Source organism: Vanellus vanellus (genome assembly GCF_965231255.1).
Source record: "Vanellus vanellus genome assembly, chromosome: 3".
Taxonomy (NCBI): domain Eukaryota; kingdom Metazoa; phylum Chordata; class Aves; order Charadriiformes; family Charadriidae; genus Vanellus; species Vanellus vanellus.
Genome location: NC_138907.1, coordinates 56,423,104 through 56,445,766, shown reverse-complemented (window position 1 = coordinate 56,445,766; position 22,663 = coordinate 56,423,104). Strand labels below are relative to the sequence as shown.

The 22,663-nt window shown below is 44.2% G+C and overlaps 1 protein-coding gene across 1 annotated transcript in view; it reads right to left on the bottom strand.

Annotated features, from left to right (window-relative positions):
• Window positions 1-21,102, bottom strand: part of UST (uronyl 2-sulfotransferase) — a gene marked incomplete at its 5' end in the record, with an annotated part of 166,995 nt that extends 145,893 nt beyond the window's left edge. The window contains one exon of the mRNA XM_082481928.1: window positions 20,841-21,102. Within this exon, the coding sequence (XP_082338054.1) occupies window positions 20,841-21,102 (262 nt within the window). The remainder of the gene's footprint in view (window positions 1-20,840) is intronic.
• Window positions 21,103-22,663: the final 1,561 nt, after the last annotated feature.

The window sequence follows — 22,663 nt, the reverse complement described above, 5'->3', positions numbered from 1 at the left end:
CTGAAGCATCATCTTTTGAAGTTAATATGTCCTAGAGGCACAATGGATTTACTGTACTACCTCCCTGTTCTAAGAAATTGCTCTCCTACTGACCCAAGAGGAAAAACACATGAAATAAGAAGAAAAGGGGAAAAAAGTGATCACACTAGAAGTAGTAAAAGATAACTGGAATCACTAAGGATCATTCCCTTGCCAACATGATCATATATATATATCCTCCCTTGGATTTCCTATACAGTCTCTCTCCCCCCCAGACACACACAGTATCCAAGGCTCTTTTTTGGAAAAAAAACTTAATTTTGTAGAATACATACAGAAGCTAATCAAACAGTACTTCTACATTTTTTTCAGCTGCAGTAAATTGTAGGTCTAAATTATTTTATTTTGATTGCTAGGTTCAAGTCCAACTGGATATTTAACTCTGTGTAAAACATAAATGCAAGTTTATTACCAAAGCCACTACTTATTTTTCTCTTTAACCACTAGCTATAACCTTTCAGAATAACATGATGCAAGATGACAGATTTCACACGACTACTAGAAGAAACCCAGGCAAGGAACACCACGACCAAGAAAAGTTTGCAGTAGCATATTCCACCTTCCAGCTTGAAAGAAGGAGTAAGAAAGATTCAGTGTCCAAAGTTAAGTAGTTAGCAGTCAAGTAGTCTGTCCTTCCCTTTGCAACACAAAAATTACATTCTTCCACATTCAATTAATCAATTCCAAGAAAATAATTTTTCAGAGTCCTGAAAAAAAAAATTCAAGTCATAGAAACGATTCATGAATGTGACATGCAATTTTGACGTATCAATCTCCTTTAGACTGAAACTGATACTAGGACCCAAGCTCTGCTCCTAGACTTGCCACCGTTTATCTTGTCCATCTTCCTTAACGCATGCATACATTAGAGTCTAAACAGCTCTACATAAAGTACAGTACCATAAAGAGCAAAAACTGACTACCTGGACTGGACTCTCTTCTCAGTGTTGAAAGTCTTAACTTCACAAAATCTTATCTACTGCAAGAAGGACAGAGAAGTAAGACGAAGGCTTTTTCTGTGCCCTTTCATTTCCTAGAACCGGAGAGGAAGCATTTTCTCTGTGCTTCACCCTAGAGCTGACTTTTCACTCCTACTCCCAACCAAGTTTCTATAAGGACAGCACACACCGTTAGATTCCAGGAGCACAGCCTCATGGCATAGGGGCAGGAAGGTACCTCAGCAGAGCCTCTCACCTGCTCAGAGAGAGGTCAGCTGGAGCAGCGTGCTCAGGCATGGGTTTTGAGAATTTCAGGGCAATCTGTGCCACTGTTCAATCATCCTCACATAAAAAAGTGTCATCTTATGCTTAAGTGGATTTTCCTGTATTTCAGTCTGTGCCCACTGCCTCTTGTTGCGTCACGGGGTATTATTAGGAACAGTCTGGCTGCATCTTCTGTCATCCCCACTGACAAGGTATTTGTATGCGTTGGCAAGATCTTCTCCAGGCTGAACTGTTCCAGCTCCCTCAGCCCCTCCTCACACAACACACACTCCAGTCCCATGATCATCTTAGTGACCCTACGCTGGACTTGCTCCACTAAGCCCATCCCTTTCTTGTACTTGCTGAAGGTACACCCTTTCCCATCATCCAGATCACCAATGAAGACGTTGAACAGTCATGATCCCCAGTGGTGATCCAGAGACACACCACAGACTCTTTGTGCTGCTGATCACAACTGTTGAGCTTGGCAGTTCAGCCAGCTGCCAGTCAACTTCACCATCCACACTTCATCTGTTTGTCTATTAGGATACCAGGGGAGACAAGTAAAAAGGCTTACCAACGTTGAGACAAACAGCATTCGCCGCTCTCCCCTCATCCTACTGCAGAAAGCCATCAGGTTGGTCAGGCATGATTTCCCCTTCATAAATTGATGCTGACTATTCCAAACCACTGTCTCATCCTTCTTATGTTTGGAAATGGTTTGCAGGATTATTTACTCCATCACAGGGATCAAGGTGAGGCTGACTGGCTGTTCCTGCCTTTCTTAAAGATAGGATTGATTATTGCTTCTTCCAGCCCTCAGGAACCTCCCCCAGTCACAACAACCTTTCTCAAGATAACCAAGAGTGGCATTGCAGTGACACCAGCCAGCTCCCTCAGCACTCATGGGTAAATCCCATCAGGCTCCATTGACTCATGTATGTCCAGATAGTTTTAACATTCCCTAACCCGATCTTCCACATCCCAGGGGCAAGTCTTCCTTGCCTGGGATTCCTGAAGGAAAATCTCACCAGGAAAGGCTGAGATGAAGATGATGTTAAGTAACTCAGCCTTTTCTGTCCCTGTTAGAATCACAGAATAGTTTAGGTTGGAAGGGATGACCTTTAAAGGTCATCTGGGCCACCCCCCCTGCAATAAGCAGGGACATCTTCAGCTACAACAGGTTGCTCAGAGCCCCATCCAACCTGACCTTGAACGTTTCCAGGGATGGGGCATCTACCACCTCTTGGCAACCTTTTCCAGTGTTTCACTACCTTCACTTTAAAAAATTTCTTCTGTTTGTCTAGTCTAAATCTACCCTCATTCAGCAGCAGGCCATCATTTTCCCTGCCCTTCCTTTTGCAGCTGATATGCCTGTAGAGCCCCTCTTGTTCCCTTTCACATCCTTTGCTAGATTGAACTGCATGTGGGCTTTGGCTTTCCTAACCCAATCCCTGCCTGCTCAAACAGTTTCTCTATGCTTCTCCTAAGAAGAATTTGACATGGATCTTATCAGAAAGTCATCAGTGAGTTCACATGCAGTAACTGATGAAAATATTTAAGAAGCTTTTAGTATAAAGCAACTTTTTACAGGAGCAAGACACAGTCATTGCTGTCTAAGCTCCTGAATTCCTAGAGGAAAGCACCCAGACAAACCAAAGTTACTTTCAACAGCACCTCAGACCAATTTCTTCATAGGCACATTGGTATCGACATTCGCAGGTAACCTGGCCATTTTCATCTTGAATTTGTATGAAACAGATAAAATAGAGAGTATTTGGGATCAATCTACTGGGTTATTTAACCCTTCTTATACACAAAACCTATTAACTACTTCAATCCTTGCTTAATACCAGCTGTCTATTACCACAGATGTAGGAGATATATCATCAAACATTTCTCACCTGAACCTCATAGATAAAGGAGATCCAATGGTAAGTGTTTTAATTCCTTATATCCATTCCTTATTCATTTTTAACTCAGAGGGAGGACACAAATATTGACAAGTAGCAAGGCAAAGAAGAAAGCACGGGTTTAAACAATGTATTACACATGCTTCAGCTTAATGTTGTGCATGAACAGCAGCATCCTTGACCTGATGATTAAACTGTGTGTAACCTAGAATATGATTTCTATTTTCATACATATATCCACACACATGTATTATTTTTCTTCCTCATCCCCTGCCCCAAAATAGATTGTGTCCCATTTCTATTATGGAAAAAGTCCTGTAACCCAGCATCTAAACTTTGCACTACCTCTACACTTAAACACATGCAGGAAAAAAAAATACTGTTGAAGAAACAAATCTAACAGACCTTCCTCCTAAAAAGGAAAATATGGCACTACAGAGTGAACTCCAAATAAAACAAACTGAAGATAGAGTTGCATAAATAAAATAATATTAAATAATGAAATGTAAATTCTAAGAAATTTCAATATATGCCAGTATAATAAACCTACTTTGGTCACACACTCTATGTTATTTCTAGTTAAAGGAAATAAACATTTGGCCCTTCTGAACTGTAGTTCTCAGCAGGAACCTAACTTTTGTGTTGCAGACAGACTGAAGCTGGTAAAACTCACATAAGAACCATTAATGCAAACTCTGACTTTTTAGATGCCTAATACAAACTCTCCCAATTCTAAACTTTTTTTTTTTCTTTCCAGGATTTTTAGGCTGGTGAAACAATTTATTTTTTTTTTTGTCAAAGAAATTGCAATGCATTCAAAAGCACATAAAAGAACGTTTCCCAAGTTTATACTTTCTATAAACTGTTCTTTGTGGTTCAAAGAAGTACAGCTGTAGGAGTCAGAACACATTAAGTCTCAAATTAGTGCTAACATCACTTTGTTGTAAGTGTCCAAAAGCACAGTGAATGAAGGAAAGCAAAAGAATCCTTCCAATTTCCCTCTTCCTTGTTCTTTCTTCCAACAGCTGAGCAGGAGTATTTTCCAAAATACAGATGTGACCAACACAATATTATAAGCCTCTATGCAATATACAGGTATGTACTAAGAAATCTACCTAGTCATGCGGCATGAGGAACTGAAAGTCGTCGCTTCTGCAATCCACAAACCATTCCCTGCACCAGCACGCCACTAAAGCAAATAAAAGATTTATTGAAAATAAGAGATGCCTGGCCAGTAAGCAGGACCACTATAGTCAGCGATTAGGAGAGCAAACAGTCTAGAACAGAAGTGAAGCATGGGTGTTTGGAGAAAAAAAAAAAAAAGCATAAACCATACTTATGATGTTATTTATAGAGTATGAGTAATAAAATATTTTTAACTAGGGCCACATTACAACTCAATAGCTAAACTTGTCATTTTTAACTTGAACTTAACTATATATTGAATCACCGTGAGTTTCTTATTTTCTCTGATGTTGGCCATATTCACAGTGGAATAGCCTGAGACCACCACATTTATTTCTTACAGAAATGAAATTTCAAGCTTGAATGAGGATCCAGAGTACTCTGCCTGAAAACAGAAGACTTTCATACTTTGTGAGCCAAAACATAATCATGCTGCGAGAGTGAAGAGTTAGAGCTGTTCAACTGATCTGCCTTAAAGTTTTATAATTATTTTGTGCTCATGACATGGTAATGATTCTGTTAGAATGAGAAAAGTTCACTGGTCATTTTTCTCACAGAAAGCAACTGTTACCTCAGAATTAAGGAAATCTGTGGGTTTAAATTTTTAGCCAAAAATAGCCAGAGGGCCTAACAGATGGATAAAATTTGCATGAGCCTCTCATCAACTCCCTCACATTATGAGTTCCTTTGTATTACAAATATTTCTGTCTTCAGAATAAGTAAGTTAAGGAAACATTTCTGAAGCTGACTATACAGTTTTTAAGCTGTGTTGCCTATATAAAGCAGCTGTTTTAACATCTACTCATGCCACAAATACAACTTTTTCCACCCACAGTAGAAGCTTTGGTGAGCAAATTCTACAGAGGTGTTAAAGACAGCTGCAGAAAGCAGCAAGAAATACTTTTCCATGAGAATACGCTCCTTAACATGCTGTTTATCACTTATCTGCTCCCCCAGTACTATTTCTGTCTCTCACAGGCTCATTTTAAGCAGAATACATAAAAAGGTATACTGTTCTAGCTTAAATCAGGAAAGTTTCACCCAGCAACCTGTCCTTCTCTCACCCCACTTTTTCCTCTCCCAGCTAGCACTCCCTCCCACATGCTTCCCTGTCATTTTGAGAATCCCGAGCACGACATACAGCTCTGCAGTAGCAGGCTTCCCTATCGCCAGGAACAGGGTGAGGAAAGACTCTAGAATTTGCCGCTCGCAGGCAGGAAAATGCACATTTCCATACCCATGCTGGATGGGGGCTCTCCTGGCTAAAAGCTGCTCCACAGCTTGGCAGACCTGGTTTCACACTTCTCTCAACTATCTTCTGCTTCAGAAACCCCATCAGAAAAATAACCTCACTACTTTTCAGGAACATTGTGCAGATACGAGCCCCACGGATTCTAAAAACTCAAATCACCCCAGCCAGGAGAGGCAGGTAAGTGCTGAGATAAGGGCAAGCAGCAGACTTTCTATGTTGCTGAGTATCAGTGTTTTATTGGACACACTGCCCCCCTTTCCAGGCAAACCCCTGCCCTTCTAAGGGCGCAGGAAATCATGGCCTTATTGTTGATACTGCTACTGATCAGCCAAATGACACCAAGAAAGGCACATGGCCTCCTGTGCCCTTTAAATAATAATAATAAAAAAATGTTAATATTTACCCTCCTTTTCGACCTGCTAGATGCAAACTGCTGTATGAGGATAAAAAACAGGAAGTTGTACGCTCCAGTCAGTAGCAACAGAGAGAGGAGAAAGCGAGGAGGACAGTTAGCAGCTTCTTTTGCAGAAGACAGAAGGAGTTCTTGGTCTATGACACCTAAGCAAGAAATTCCAAGTTTGGGTTTGTTTGTGGCTTTTTATGGTAAGCAATAAATTTATCATCGATACAATAACTCCAAACAAACACCACTACCTATGGAGCAGGGTAGTACAAAGAAGTCTACTATACAGGTATAGCTCTTAACCTTGGGGAGAATTGGGTCCATGCCCCCATAAGCTTTATAACCCTCAGCAACATCCTTCTGAATGTCATTTCCCTCTTGCACTAAGCATGGACAGCACATACACCAGCACCAAGCCCAGCACCACAGCACACAGAAACAGGGCGGGAAGCACACCAGCCCATTGGGATCCCCACCAGGTAAAACACATTGGATACTCCACTACCGCTATATGTTCCCACGCTGGCCTGACATGCCATATCCTTGAGCCAGAAGAGTGGAGAAGAGAGTGGCAGTGCCAGCAATGGTACCACAACTTACACAACGAAGTTACCGCACGTGAGTCACTGAACACTTCAGCACAGTAATAAGATTAAGTTACTGTCAACCTCAGCTGTATTTCATCTGGGGTCAGAAGGTGAAAGACACTACATACTACTTAAAAATCTTTCAGCTTCTAACATTCATAGCCAAAATGTTCCAGGGGAAAAAAAAAAAAATAAAAATGAAGCTGTCAGCTGTTTCCATGTAGTATAGCACAAAAAACAGACGACCACTGAGCTATAAAGAATCTCAGAGCTTTGCCAAAATTTGCCTCATTGATGAGACAAGTATCAGATTCAAAACTAGAGGGGGGAAAACGCAACAGGCTTAATAGAGTAAGGCTGTTCATCAGAAGATTAAATAACTCACACCGAATTTGACTGACTCACCAGAAAAATATTTGTGAATGGATGAAATGATGAAAACCAAGGCCTGTGATTGTGAGGCAACTCTCAGCTGTCAGTAGAAGGCCTCATCAACTTCCCCATCCTGATCCGGTGGTCTGTAATAAACACCCCCAACAGTGTCTCATATTATTCAATCACCCTGATCTGCACTGGGAAGACTAATCAGCTAGGCATGTACAGTCCAGGAGGTTCCTCCAGTGTATTGACGATAACTTTTTGACTCAGGTGGTGGAGCAGCCAACAAGGAGAGGTGTACTACTGGACCTAGTACTGACAAACGAAGAGGGACTGGTGGAGGACATTAAGGTTGGGGACAGCCTTGGCTGTAGTGATCATAAGAAGATAGAGTTCAGGATAAAGTGCAGTATGCATAAAACGACAAGTAGGATTGCAACCTTGGACTTCAGGAGGGATAACTTTGATCTCTTCAAGAAACTGCTTAGAGAAATCCCATGGGTTAGGGCTCTACAAGATAAGGGGGGCTCAAGAGAGCTGGTTGATATCCAAGTATCACTTCCTCCTAGCTCAGGATCAGTGCATCCCAAAGATCAGGAAATGAGGCAAGGGAAGAAGGAGACCTGCATGGTTGAGCAGGGAGCTTCTGAAAAAGCTGAAGTGGAAGAAGGATGTTTATAGTACGTGGAAGAAAGGACTGACCACTTGGGAAGATTACAAGAATACCGTCAGTGTATTATAGACACCATAGAATCACAGAATGGTCAGGGTTGGAAGGGACCTCTGGAGATCATCTAGTCCAACCCCCACTGCCAGAGCTGGGTCACCTACAGCAAGCTGCACAAGACAGCATCCAAGCAGGTTTTGAATGTCTCCAGAGTGGGAGACTCCACCACCTCTCTGGGCAGCCTCTTCCAGTGCTCTGCCACCCTCAAAGTAAAGAAGTTCCTCCTCATGTTAAGATGGAACTTCCTATGCTCAAGTTTGTGCCCGTTACCTCCTGTCCTATCACTGGGCACCACTGAAAAGAGACTGTTCCCATCCCCCTGGCACCCTCCCTTTAAGTATTTATAAGCATTGATAAGATCCCTCCTCGCTCTTCTTATCTCCAGACTAAAAAGACCCAAGTCCCTCAGCCTTTCCTCATAAGAAAGATGCTCCAATCCGCTCATCATCTTTGTAGCCCTTTGCTGGACTCTCCAGCAGTTTCCTGTCCTTTTTGAACTGGGGAGCCCAGAACTGGACACACTACTCCAGATGGGGCCTCACCAGGGCAGAGTAGAGGGGAAGGATGACCTCCCTCAACCTGCTGGCCACACTCTTCTTGATGCACCCCAGGATGCCATTTGCCTTCTTGGCCACCAGGGCACATTGCTGGCTCATGGTCATCCTGTTGTCCACCAGGACTCCCAGGTCCCTTTCCACAGAGCTGCTCTCCAGGAGGTCAGTCCCCAACCTGTACTTATGCATGGGGTTATTCCTCCCCAGGTGCAGTACCCTACACTTGCCCTTGTTGATTTTCATAAGGTTTCTCTCTGCCCAACTCTCCAGCCTGTCCAGGTCATGCTGTAAGGCAGCACAGTCTTCTGGTGCATCAGCCGTCCTGGCAGCCCGCTCTAGGTGAACCTGCTCTGTCAGGGGGTGTTGAATTAGATGATCTCCAGAGGTCACTTCCAACCTCTATCATTCTGTGACTCTGTGATTCTGTGAAATTAGGTGATTGGTTTTGCTCATTATTAGTGAGGCACTGTAGAGAGCTCTTAGAGAAAGAAGCAGTTACTACTTCAGCTTTCATTCAATCACATTTTGGAGAATTGCTACTTCACATGTAAGAGTGGTAATATTATCCAGTTCTCAACCTGAACTTCCGTCAGCTCAAAAGTGATTTAAGAAACAAATCTGCAACAGAAAGACAATATGCAAGTATTTACTTGGATTCTCTCTCCCTCTCATATGTGCTGAAAAAGACCTCCGAAGAAGACCCTACTTTGCAAAGGGCTTCCCTCTCACATTCTCAAATCACTATCCCTTGTCCAGAAGGTGAGGCCACACCTGGAGTACTCTGTGTCCAGTTCTGGGCTCCTCAGTACAAGAGACATGGGCATACTGGAGACAGTCCAGCAAAGGGCCACAAAGATGACAAAGGGACTAGCGCACATCACATATTAGGAAAGACTGAGCTGGGACTGTTCAGCCTGGAGATGAGAAGGCTCAGAGGGATCTTATTAATGTACATAAATACCTAAAGGGAGAAGACAATGGAGCCTGGCTCTTTTCAGTGGTGCCCAGTGACAGGGCCAGAGGCACTGGATGCAAAACTGAAACACAGGAGGCTCCTTCTGAACATCAGGAAACATTTTTTTACTGTGAGGGTGACCGAGCACTGGCACAGGTTGCCCATGGAGGTTGTGGAATCTCCATCCTTGGAGATATTCAAAAGCCAATTGGACATGGTCCTGGGTGACCAGCCCTAGGTGCCCCTGCTTGAGCACAGGGGGTTGGATCAGATGACCTCCAGAGGTCCCTTTCAAGCTCAACCACTCTGTGATTCTGTAAGGAGAGCTGAAAACCATTTAGTTCTGCCAGAAAATTAAATTGGTTTGGAAATACTCAACAATCAGGGAATGTGTATCTACAGCACCTACTCCTTGACTTTCATAAAACATCAAACTTCTCTTTCCTCCCACATTGCCTCCAGTTTCAACATTTCCTCAGCCAGTAAGTAGCAACACAGCCTCAAATTGCAGCTAACTCTCAGTCTCTCCTGCCTCCATGCACGCTCCTAATGGTAGCCCATACATTTGCTACTATTCACTTATATATACAGCTACCTCTATTTGACTGTTGCACAAATGCAGTGATGACCAAAATGACACAACTGGCAAAAAAAAAAAAAAGAAAACAAACCAAAACAAAACACAAAAAACCCCAAAACTCAAACAACCACAGGTGGTAGGGCTTAGGCCCTGCTATTTTGTTATTCATCTTAGTTTACTTATTGTGATATCTCCCAACAGGGAACACAAAAGAAATCTGTACATTTGTCTGGGGAGTTCTGCTAGGAAAGAACAATCAGCTGCAGATATGAAAGGAACTGAGAAATCAGCAATTTCATAGCCTTTGCCTTACAATATCTGCTGCAACATTTCAGATTATATCAAAGCTGTTGTAGCACACCCTTCTCATGGAACTGCAAGGCTTAGGGAGAAACAAACACAGCATCAAACCCACTCATCAAGCAGGGATAGATATCCCCTGCAGTGGTATTTTTCCAGCACTTTACATAGTGTTTACTTTTAGGCATCCTAAGCACTCAGGTTTCAATGACCCACTGACATGAAGTGACCTACCTCTCTAAAAACCTTGCTAGTGTAACTTTCAGGCTCCTCTCCCCCTTTTTCCTCCTCCTCTTTGGAAACCTTCCACTGGTCATCAACCAATGTTTCTAAGAATAAATACCACAATGACCCAGATTCTTCCCACCAAACTTCATCTATTTCTCTGTGCACAAGTTAGGGGCTCAGCCGTCAAAGACACAGGTAGCCTGAGCTGCTCTTTAGAGTTAACTCTGCCTCTCCCTGTTGACTTCAGAGGGAGCCACACACATTCTAAATCTCGTATAACTTTTTCTGATCATCAAGACACCTGTCCATCCCCTCTTCCCCCCACTAGTTCTCTCCCACTTAAAAATCTCTTCTTGGCACTATACTGCCCAATCTAAATGCAATTTTTACCTGTAGTCTCAAACTTGTAAAAACGTGGTCTACCAACATTCCAGTGCCAAGATCTTTCCGTGTATTTCAAAGTACCTCATGGGCATTTTTCCTTGCCTTTTAAGAATGCAAAGGCATGGGCTATTCATGGGACACAAGTCACTGCCATGGAGCAAAAGTATACAACTTCATATTCTGAATAGATAATTAAAAAAAAAAATCTATTCAGAAATACAATGCAAGTCCTAATCTGCATAAGAATTCCCAAACAAAGTTTAGGATATCTTATAAGGTAAAAAGACAGAGAGCTGGAATTTAGATTTAATGAGCAAGCTTTCAATTTTGGGCTGAAATATCATGTAAAAATCTTTGAGATTATCAGAGTTTCCTCCAGAATAAGCAGTCATTCTGATCCAATGCTTAGCACCAACGGTGACTTCACAATAGTTCCTAGTAGCAATGAGGCAAAAGGTATGAAAAATTCACTTATTTGGTACAAATTTGTTGTATGTATTTTAGAAACACCTAACATTAAACTACAAGGACAGTTATAGGGAGCACCTTTTCCCCTAAAATTCCCAGGACTTGCCAAATTGAAAAAAAAAAAAAAAAAAAAAAAAAAGGAAACGATGAGTCAAATCCCCTTAACTAGCTGCTTCTAATCCAACCACTGGCAGCTCATCTTTCAGATTTGTCACTTGCTAGCAGTTTGATGACCTTGTATGAGTACAACGTTATGCTGGCATACATTAAACTGAACCAACCATCCACTTGACCAGTAGAGGCTTTTAAAATAAACATTCTCAGGGGTGCTAAAACATACTGTTTACATATGGCAGAGATGCACTGCTTCTTTACTCAAACCACCATGGGCTCCATGATCTCCATCCCAGCCTCCTGATGACTTCTACCCTGAATCATGAAGTGTGATAAGAAGAAAGCTTTGGCAAGCATCCAAACGTTTGTTTCTAAAACTTTAGTACTCAGAAACCATAATACAAACCTAGTCATTGTGCTTCCATGCTTACAAACAAAACCATACATGTATTTTCCACACAAGAGGGTCTGCTTCCCTCAGTGTAACCCTGAAGAGCAAGAGAGTAAAATAAATTTCATTCAAATAATTGGCTCTCCACTTCCTATCCACCCCTCCAGTCTCCAAACATCCTCTAACCCAGATTCTAAAACAAAGAAAAACAAATGTCTCATTATATAAACATAAGTTATGTTTGAAAATCTACTTGCCTGCTCACCCATAATGATGGGGAAACTTTCCTTGGTGAAAAGTCATGTGTCATCATTTTCCACAGCTTCCACTTGAAAGTAAAAAAAAAAAAAAAAAAAAAAAAAAAGCAACCCCCAAAACCAACCCACAAGCTTTTAGCTTATGCTTTTGAGCCACTGCTGCACCGGTCAGATTAGGTCTTACAGGCAAGCACCTCCACTGCCCAAGGAAAAGGCAGCAGTAGCTAAGGCAGCAGCAGCATACTCAAGCCTGGTGTTCCCTTCCAAATTAATGGCAACAGGCTACAGATGACTGACATCTCTGAAAAGGGCTGATCCCACTTGCATCATGTCTACCATAAACTGTAATGACCTGGAAGTGGCGCTCTCCCCTCTGTGAAAAGACAGGAAATCCAGATAAATAGCAGACAATTATATGAATCTTACAGCTACGATTCTACGATCCAAAGAACAACTTAATTCTCACGAATTTCAAAAGGATCCTCACCCCTTTCTTGCCCCCATGGTGAGAATAAGCAGCCCCTGGACCTCTGCAAGCCCTGGCTCCAAAACCTACTGCTCCAAAAGCACAACAGGACAGAAGCAGGGCAGGGGACCTCCCCCATCCACCCAATTCTTCAGGAAAGACAATCCAATTAGAAAGGGCTATAAATGCAACCTTAAAAAAACCAAAACTATCTGCCCTGAATAACAGTGCAATAGTTTATTTTGGTAAGTGTGTTCATACACACTCGCATGAGTACACAGAGTGGCTATTCACCCCCTTGGCTGCACTCGTAACAGCGGAAGCACACAGGGCTTCCTTTCACAGCGCTGCAATTTAAAACAGCGCTCGCAGGGGGTCAGCAGCAGGTGCAAAGTCACAACTTCCAAAAGAAACCTATAAACAGACTTCTCCAGTCCAAGATGAAAATGTAAACTCTTACATCTCACCTGCAAATTTGTCTTTGCACAGAGGGACAGCTACGAGACTAAAATAACCTGCAGCGCTCTTCTTGAACGGGTTACAGGAGCCAGAAGCTAACAACATGCAAGTACTTTCACACGAGGCTAAGACAACAACCCAGAAAGAAGAGCTCTCTTAAATGCCCCAAATTTATGTCCAAAAAAATGGGGTGATTATCATACAAGACACACTCTAGCAATTTCAGTAATTCCAGTCTCTTGCTAGACACAGAAGACATTAGAAACTCTCTCTTTTTATTAATATATTAATTTAAAGGATGGGATCAAAAGAGGAGGATGGGGAGAAAGAATCGATTAACAGCTGGAAACAGAGGGTAGAAGAGGATACTAGAAAAATATATGAAAGATAAATGCATTATTGTTCTTCTTTTTATCCCATTGTATTTACTGTTTCAAGCTTTTACGTCAGAACAGTCCTAGGATCTTATCTGACCTGTTCAACCATTTTACAGTGTTCCCACCAAAAATCACATCAAAATCAAGTCCCTCCGTTACACCTTCATCATACGTTCTACAAATTTTGACAATATAGACCTATACTTAAACAGCAAATGAAAAACTTCCACTTACTGTCACTGCTGATTTTCACATGCACTTCCGATTTCAAAATAGTTTTATCAGGAATCAGTACAGTAGAGCCAACACAGATGTTAATCTCAGACCTTTTACTAGAGTTCAGGAAAAAAAAAAAGTTAGGTAGCCTTTATTTTCCCCACAGAGCATTAAGTGTTGAAGCTTTTGTGAGTTGCTTTTGCTAGACAGTCCCCCTTTCTGGGAGCCTTTAAGACTCATCATTCTTCGTCAAACCCTAAGCAAAAGCAATCTTCCTCCTGCCTAATTTCATATGAAAATATGAGAACCACTGCATCAACCACTTTTTTCCTCCCATGACAGCCATGGTTCATTTTGGCCGAATATCCTCTGATAGAAAACAAAGTGTTTGCCATTCACTTCAGGTAAATAAAGCATCAATAAACTGTATTTTTACTTTCATTTTTTCAAATTAAGTCTAAGCAGCACCAATGGAAACAAGAAATAAGCAATCTGGTTACATTCTCCTGGACGTGAACTCTTCTATCTGAGGACATATAAAAATTAGTGCCCTTTGATGAGACTCTGGAAACCAGTTATAGTGGTAACTCCTGAAGTAAAACTGCACAGAGACTGCGTTAATGACCAGTTGTGATACGCTTGAAAGAGAAGTAGCTGGACCACTGACTTTGTCACAGCCTAAAGAGGAACTCCCTTCTAACATTGTGTCTTCTCTCTTTGACATGGCCAAAAATCCCTCCAAGACAATAGGATTTTCTCAAAAGTATCTTTTTTCTGTAAGCATTTCTATGTCTACAATCACTCTAATATCTAAGAATATCATATTCTGTTACACATTTATCTTCAAAACGTCCTTTGGACAAAAGGAGATTAAAAGCTGACAGAATTAACACACAACTTGTTCAACATCACATGAAGTCTGTCAGGGCAGGGAACTGAAGCCTCCCTTACGCCCCCAAGCCCAAGCGAGCACCCCATTTAACCCATAGACTTGTCCTCTCAAAAGTCTATATACCCCACTGTCATATAACCTGGAAGTAAACCAAAACCAAATACATTTTTGAAAATGCTATAGTAATATTCCCTCTCATTAGAAACTGAATTAATCCTTTAAATCCTTTGTCCACAGACAAAGTTGGTAATATTTAACAGAAAAATGTACACACTGCATATATGCAATACCTGATTCCCAGACTGGAGGCTGATTTTGAAAGCAGAAAATACATCTCTGAATAAATGCTCTCCAATTTCCCAAATATATTTAGAATATCATCACAACACATTCACTCAAACATTTTTTGCTGACTTCACTGTACACAGTGTTTTACGGCCAGCCAGGATAATGTAGTACAGTGACCACTTCATCTTTTTGAAAGGAAAATGCTCGAGTTGGTCATAAAAGGAGGCACATTCTCGTTTTCCATAGAGTATTCCTTGACAGCATCATGCGTTAGGTAGAGCTTTGTTAATCTTGCCATCAGACAAGCTGTGAATGATGAGCAAGTCATGCAGCCTTTTAACAAAAGCTTCTTGGAGATGAGGCACATCTTTTGTCTTCCAAAAAGCATTCCAAATAGCAACATAAGTAGTCCAAACATATTTTATCTAAAAGATAATATGCGTCATATTCACAATAGCAAAGAGAAATCCAAAGAGGACAGAAAATTTAATTAAGAAAAATATAGCTACAGACTTGTCATTTCGGTTCAGACCACCTCTTTTCAAGGCTTTAGGAAGCCGTTTCTAAACTGACCTTTCAGTTCCTTATGACGTTAATGAATTTTAAAATGTAATAAATACCAAGTGCAATGGAATTAAAGAATCCACTGAAAAGCCAGAGAAAAATCAAAATGCTTCAGAGTACGGTAGTGTTCTCAAAAGAACTCTTCATGTTCTTGAAAACAGTATGAACAAAAATTGTCAATAAGAACATAACCAGGGCCTTGCTAAAAGCATATTCACTTCACACCCAGGTATTGTGTCACCACACAGTAAACCTCATCCATAGACCTGGCTGTCTTTCCTTGAGTCTGTCTTTCCTACTCACACACCTGAAGAGCCTTCAAAACTGTAAAGGATTCATGATCCATGTGCAAAAATAAAACTGGATGAGACAACTCCTTTTGGCCATAAAAAAAGCAGCCTAGTGTCTACCTACACTGCAGCATGCTAGGTGCTTTTATTGTTTAGAAAAGATTACCCTGAAGAATTCTGTGCTTTCCATCATTTCACATATAAATGCAGTATCAGCAGAATAAAAAAACCAAACCAACCCCTCAAAACCTCCCCAACTGTTGTCCCCCCCTCCACACTTCTACAATTTAGGAATAAAATTTGTATACAAAACGCTGTCAGTCACTTTCATCATTTGCTTTTGATAATCAGCTTTTGGTTTCTGTCCCTCTCTTAGCAAGTCAACAGGAAAAAGTCACTTCAGGGAGGAAGGAAAAAAAAACCAAAACCAACCACTACCCCAAAACACCCTACTGAAATAAAGCCAGTTCATACTATCTCAATTGAAAAAGAAAAAAAAAAGAAGTCCACGTTGTGTTTGGTTTTAAGTATTTTGGAGATTTTTGTTACAACCTCCCCAAATAGTCTAATCTCTTTCAGCTTCTCCCGTTTGACAAAATTATGGTTCTATTCCCCCATGTGTCCAAAATAAACATAACTGTTGTTGTTGTGACAACTTTAAGCCTACCAAGCACATCTGACCAGAACACCTGAGAGCTCCCAGTGGCATGAAGAGTGCGAGTAGGGAGCAACTTCGGGATTGTTTGAAGATCACAACTGGCCACTTAAGTCTATTGTCTTGCATAGGAAGCCACAGCACAGGCAACTTCCACATGCAATCAAACCAGTGTACTTTTTGGCAGGCTCCTGGGGAGTTCAACAAGGGAAATGCTTTAATTGACATGAACAGCAACAAGTTTGTACTGCAAATACAGAAGATCAAAAGATTTTTTTTTCTATTTTATTGGCCGTTAAAGAGGGTTGCTTCCAGCCCTTGGAAATACGCATTTCTGTATTTTGAAGCATGTATATATCACAAGCCAAAGCAGGGAAGAATAAAGCAATGCAAAACCACAGCAGTTGCAGGGGAACGGAGTCCCCAGTGCATTCCCCAAAAGCCACAGGGCTGTCCAAGATTTACGATTTCTGTCTTACTCATCTAAGGGAAGACTCTTCTCACTTCCTCCCACTGCTGGAGTTGGTTTTTGATTAGTGAGCCAGGATTACCTTGGCAGAATCAACAAGCAAGACCTCATAGATGTTGTGCAAGTCCCAATACTCCAGTTTATTACTGAAAAGCCTGGCAGTTTTTAAACTTTCGTGTTTTTTGGAGCTCATAGATGGTCCAGAACTGGTATGCACCCCCATATAGCAAATTTAAGCCTACTAGCAACAGCTGGGCTTTTAAGTATCTTCCACAGATTCTTTAGAAATAACTCACTAATATCCATGCCCCCACCGATTACATGCTGAAAACCAGGGCTCTAGATCTATCCTGACAGGACAACTACAGTGTGGAACTTGAGCTATGGTCCTGTGAATCACAGCCAGAACAGACAGCAGAAACCATTAGCTTTCCACAGCCTTCTGTCCTCTGCACTATTATGAGCTTTAAGTCAGAATGGGATAAAAACCAAAGCACAGCCTCGTATCTACTAATCTACTCTCATTTGCTCCATATGACTCTATTCCAGTTTTACAAGAGAAGAGAAGGCAATGCAAACTGGAAATACTGAATATAGCTACCTGCTTCCCTATGAGCTGCCATAATGTTTTTCCAACAGATCAGTATGGCAATCAAACAAAAAGGGAGATGTACATGGACAGGACACCAGAGAAGTTAGTCCAGGAGGAAAAAAAAAAAAAGATTACTAATAGTCCAAATATTCTGAAAAATACACTTATCCCCACCATCACAGGAAAGTTCATAGAACCAGCAAATCTTCACACTTAATTCCTTCGAAAATGAACCTATTCCTCCCCCTCCTCCACAGTGTATGATGCAGGCCTAAGAACAAAATGAAAGCTTCTCAGCCCAAGTGTTTTCACACTGCCTAGATTTTCTTTTATGCACACACCTGCCTAACGCAGGTGTGATTTCTATCCTGATAGCTATTGAAGTTTTGTGTTGTTATTTAGGAACATCCTTTCAAGTTCTGAGGTAAAAAACATCCAAGCATTCCCTCCAGAGTAACCTAACTAACCACGAGCAACACACTGAAACTTGCAACGCAACAAAAAAACACCAAAGCCAGACAAGATGACCCCTCCCCACATTGTGGAGGCTACAAAGTACTAAAACAGAGAAATCAATTTTCCCTTTGGTCTAGTCCTTCTTCATTCTCATAGATTTAAATGCAATAAGGGCAATTGCAAAATTCACACATAGCAAACGTGGTTTGCAAATTAACTGCTCCTTTCTGCTTGGGGATTTAAATTTTAACACCATAAATTGTGGGTTGGAAGGACTGGAAGAAAGGAGTTGCTTGTACACTGGATCTGTGGCTTCAGGGGAAAGAAAAAAAGTTTAATTTTTTTAATGTCATGAGACTTGACTGGTCCAACTGTTGTATGAAACACATGCAAATATGTAGAGCTTTGGTAGTTAGTTGGACTGGATGTCCAGTATCTATTCCTCAAAATACTTCTGTTAGTCCCCTTGAAAAGAAGCAGACTACCTGCTTACAAAAAATTTGTTCAGAAATTGCAGACCTTGCCAGTCAGGTACCCCAAGGAGTATGCACCATTCTTGCAAAACCTACACTCAGTACAAAAAAAAAAAAAAAAAAAAAAAAGCCTTTAGCAATGTGACCCACATGGATCCCTTTTGACAGCTCAAGTGAAATGGTACACCAAAGAAATGTAAAATACCTTTAGAAAGTAGCATGCAAGCATGCAGCTGAGCATCCAGGCAAAGTACGTTCCACTACTCTACAGAGGCAGCGGCACAGATTGCTTAGTGGATATTAGGTCTTGAGGCACACGGGCTCTGCTTCCCTCCCAGCCACTGGCCTGCTGCAGGATACCAAGACAAGTCCTTGTCTTCTCAACATCCCAGGTGACCCAAGCACAGAGAGGAAATTCCTATACTAATTGATATAACAAGTGCAGAATTTCATTAATGGACAGATATTAATAGATCTGTCTACTTTCTCCTGAGAGGAGCCAACACTTCAAAAAAAACCCCAAACCATTTCAAAGACGAATGCACTCCTTCCCCAGAGGCTCATCACATTCAGGCACACACAATAAAGTCTTTTCTGCACTTGCACAAAAATGATCACAACCCATTCACCAAGACACAGTGGTTTCCAAGTCTTTCATCTGCAGGCCTCAGAAGATTTTCCAGCAGACACACAACTACTGGCTAGAGTGGTTAATGTAGCAGATCCTAGTTTTATTTCTCGGATCCCTCAAAAGCAGTCAAAAGGCCACAAAGAGAGAAGCTGCGTAACCTCGTGTTTCTCACAGTCTATTACCACACAAGCCAAGCAACGCTCACCCTTGATGAAGATTAAAATAAATAAAAAAAAATTATATCAACTTTGCTCTGAAAAATAGAGATCTGTGCTTGAATCAATTAAAGAGTCAACTGCAACAAAACCTGCCTCCATCTTGGTGGAAAATCTGTTCTTTAGCTCTTCAATAGAGAAAATTCTTCCTAATTGTAACATTAAAGAAAAAAAAAATCCATTAAAATCCAAGGCTAAAAGGCAATATGTTCTCCTATTCTCAATTGAATTTTCACTTACATTTTTCTCCAGTTATAGCAGAATCACAGAATAACATGAGCTGCACGGGACTTCTGTTCGCCTGGTCCTATCCCCACCTCTCCCCCAAAGCAGGGAAAAATTGAATTGGGTTACTCAGGGTCATGTCCAGTTAAGTTCTGACATCCCAACTTCCCTCAGTAGCCTGTTCCAACATTTGACCACCCTCACATTGAAAATTTTTTTCCTAATATCTCATTGGAATTTCCCTTGTTGCAACTCATGTCTGTTGCCCCTTGTCCTACTGCCATGCACCTCCCAGAAGAGCCTGGCCATGTCCTCTCCATACCCTCTAATCAGTTAACTGAAGACATGGAATAGTTTTCCCTTAAAGAAAAGCAACACGCACGCACACAGAGTTGTACTCCCAAGATGTACACATAGATATGGATTTTGGCTTATTTTTCTGAAATACAAGTACTGTACTTTTGTTTGCAACTTAGCACTGTCTCTTACAGATTGCCCTTCTGCAGCGTATACCACCAAAGGCTTACCTTCGCAGACAAGTAACGCTGAGTAGCTAATGTAGTAAAAACTCACATCGCAAATTACTCTGTAGTAATCCTCCCATATGGAGGAGACCTTAGTTTTTGTTCCCTATTTGAACAGCCCTGCCCGTCTGAGGTACCTACATGACCTCACAATACCCTCTGCTTTTCACAACTTCTCTATTAAGCAGGGAAGCAACGTTTAGCATCGTCAGAACTGGGCACAAAGCAAAACCACGTGCAAACTTGCGGTCAACATGAGGATGAGGACTACAAGCCACAGCATGGGGGGGCTCGTACCTGCTCTGCCGGGGCACCTCTTTTTGGGGTCACGCAGGCTGTGGCAAAGCAGTGGAGAGAGCTCAACCCAGCGTTTGAGCGCCGCCGCTCTGAGCCCGCTAGCACACCTTTCTCTAGAGAAGCAAATCAGCTGCACATGGATGGATGCTTGGTTCACGAAGTGCATGTGTTCGGGTTTTCGGCTTGTTTGTTTGTTTGTTTGTTTGGGGGGGGGGGAAGGTAGGGTGTTTGGGGTCTTTTTGTTCGTTTGTTTTACAACAGCATCTTCCATGAGCCGCCGGTAATCCCGTTCCTCCCCACCGGGCACAGCACCCTTCCTTCCGGGCGGAGGGCGCTGACAGGACCGCTGCGCCAGAGCTTCCCCGGGGCGCTGCAGCCCCCCGGTCCCCTCCCCGCCACCGCCCCTTCGGACCCCACCTGCCGGTAAGGGGCAGCCGGCAGACTACGCTCTGCCACGGTCACCGGGCGGACAAAGAGCCGCCCCCGGCCACCGACCTATCTCGGGTCTGAGGAAAGGTCTCAAAGGGGACTCCCACCTTCTCCCAAAATTAACTTCTGCGCCCCCACCGCCCTGCTCCCCAGGCGCCGCCGGCCCTTCCCGCCTCTCTGTCACACCTCACCGCCCCCCGCCTGCGCACCCCTGCCGAGCAGCCCCGGCCTCCCGCCGCCCCCGGCACCGCTCCCGCCGCCCGGGAAACCGGGGGGGGGGGGGGGGGGGGGGAACACCTTGGCCGCCCCCCTCCCCCCCAACCGGCGCCGGAGGGAGGCCCCAGCCCGGCCGCCACGGGGGGCGAGGAGGAACCGCAACAAGTCGCCGCCGCCGGTCGCCCTTACCCAGATAGTGCCGCAGGTCCAGCAGAAAGTGCGGGGGGCCCCCGTTGAGCTGGTAGAAGAGGGAGCCCAGGCAGAAGAGCAGCAGGGCGGCCATGCAGAAGCCGTAGTCGCGCAGCGAGAGGAAGGGCAGCAGCGAGAGGGGCCGCCGCCTCTTCCAGCCCCCGCCCTGGCCCGGGCCCGGGCCCCCTCCCGCCGCCACCGCCGCGGGGGGCCGGGGCGCCGGGCAGTCCCCGCCGCCGGGCTGCTGCTGCTTCTTCTTCATCCTCCCCTTCGCCGCCTCCGGGTCACGCAGCCCGCCGGGGAAAGCGCATCCTCCATCCGCCTGCTCGGCTCCGGTTGCCTGCGCCGGGGAAAGTTCCCGGGAGCTCAGGGGACCCGTCCCGTCCCCATCGCCGGCCGCCCCCGGCCCCGCGGCAGGCGAGAGTCCCCGGCGCTGCGGCGGCTGCTGCGGAGCGCCGCTAAGGGGAGGGGAAGGAGGTGGTCACCATCCCGCTCCCTGGGGCTCCTCTCCTCCTCCTCAGCCGCCGCTCTCGCTCCGGTGTCAAGTTACAGCCAGCACTCCGCCGCCGACCGCCTGCAACTCGCGGCCGACTTGTGCGCGCCGCCCGGCCCGGCCCCGCCACCGCCCCCACCCCCGGGCCCCACCGCCCCCGGCCCGCCCCGTCCCGCCCCGGCCCACGGGTCCCCGCGGCGCGCCCGTTGCCTCCGCGCGAGCGACCCCTGCGGGCGCCGCCGGGCGCCGCCACCCACCCCACCGGCCTGGCTGCGGCGGGGCCCGGCCCGCCCCGGCCGAGCGAACACACCTGCCCCGGCCCGCCCCGCGGGGCTACACGGTAGCCGTGGGGCAGGGGCTGGGGACAGGGGGCGTCGCTTTCCCCGCCGCAGGGGGCTGCCCTCGCAGGCGGCCCCGCGGGGAGCAGCGGTCGGGCCTGACTTGCCCCAAACGCCGCCATGGCCCCGGGGCAGGCCTCGGGATACCCCTCCGCGGCCTGGGCTGGGGGGCTCGTCTTGCCAGGGCCCCTAGGGCCCCCCCACACTGCCATTTCTTTCCTTGCAGTGATGATAACAGTGGGAAGGTGTAATAGTATGGTGATTTAGATAAGTCTTAACCCAGCATTAAGGTCCCGCACCTTTATACTCATTCGTGGGGGAAGAGAGGGATCGCTCTTCCCATTGCAGCTTTGCTGGGATGATTTAAGCGGGGTTGTTGTCTACTGGGGACAAGGCTTTAGACAAGTACGGAAATTACAAAATTAAGATTGCTCATGCAACCTTAATCTGACCCCCTTGCACATATGGTTTATGATACAGCCTCTAATTACTCGGTCATGCTATTTTGCCTGGGGAACCGCTTCCCACCATGCGTAGGGTGAACGGCGTTCACTCAGCGCTGAGCTGTTTAATAGCTTCATCCTCTTTATACAACATATGTCCCCAATATGTCCTGATGGCTTATTTGGAGCTATTCTTGTCCTTGGGCATTGTCTGAAGTGGAAATACATTTCATTCCCTCCTGTGGCTGCGTTGCCAGTGCAGCAGCAGAGGGCGGAGGGCTTGGGGTGGTACTGCCAGCTCACCTTTTCATTTTATGGACCCGTCTGGAAGGGGGCGGGCTTCCCCAAGATCCTGCTCATGGGACCACACGAGGCTCTTCATTTCTAAGCAATAGCAAGTTCTATCCATTGTGGTTTGGGAGAAAAGTAGGAAATCTTGACCAAAGTGCAACTCTCCAGGTCAGAAATTAAAAAGCAATCACCCTTTTCCTTTTTAGGCTTAAAAAAATGCATCCTGATTTAGGGGGCCTGACCCATAATCTTTGTGCA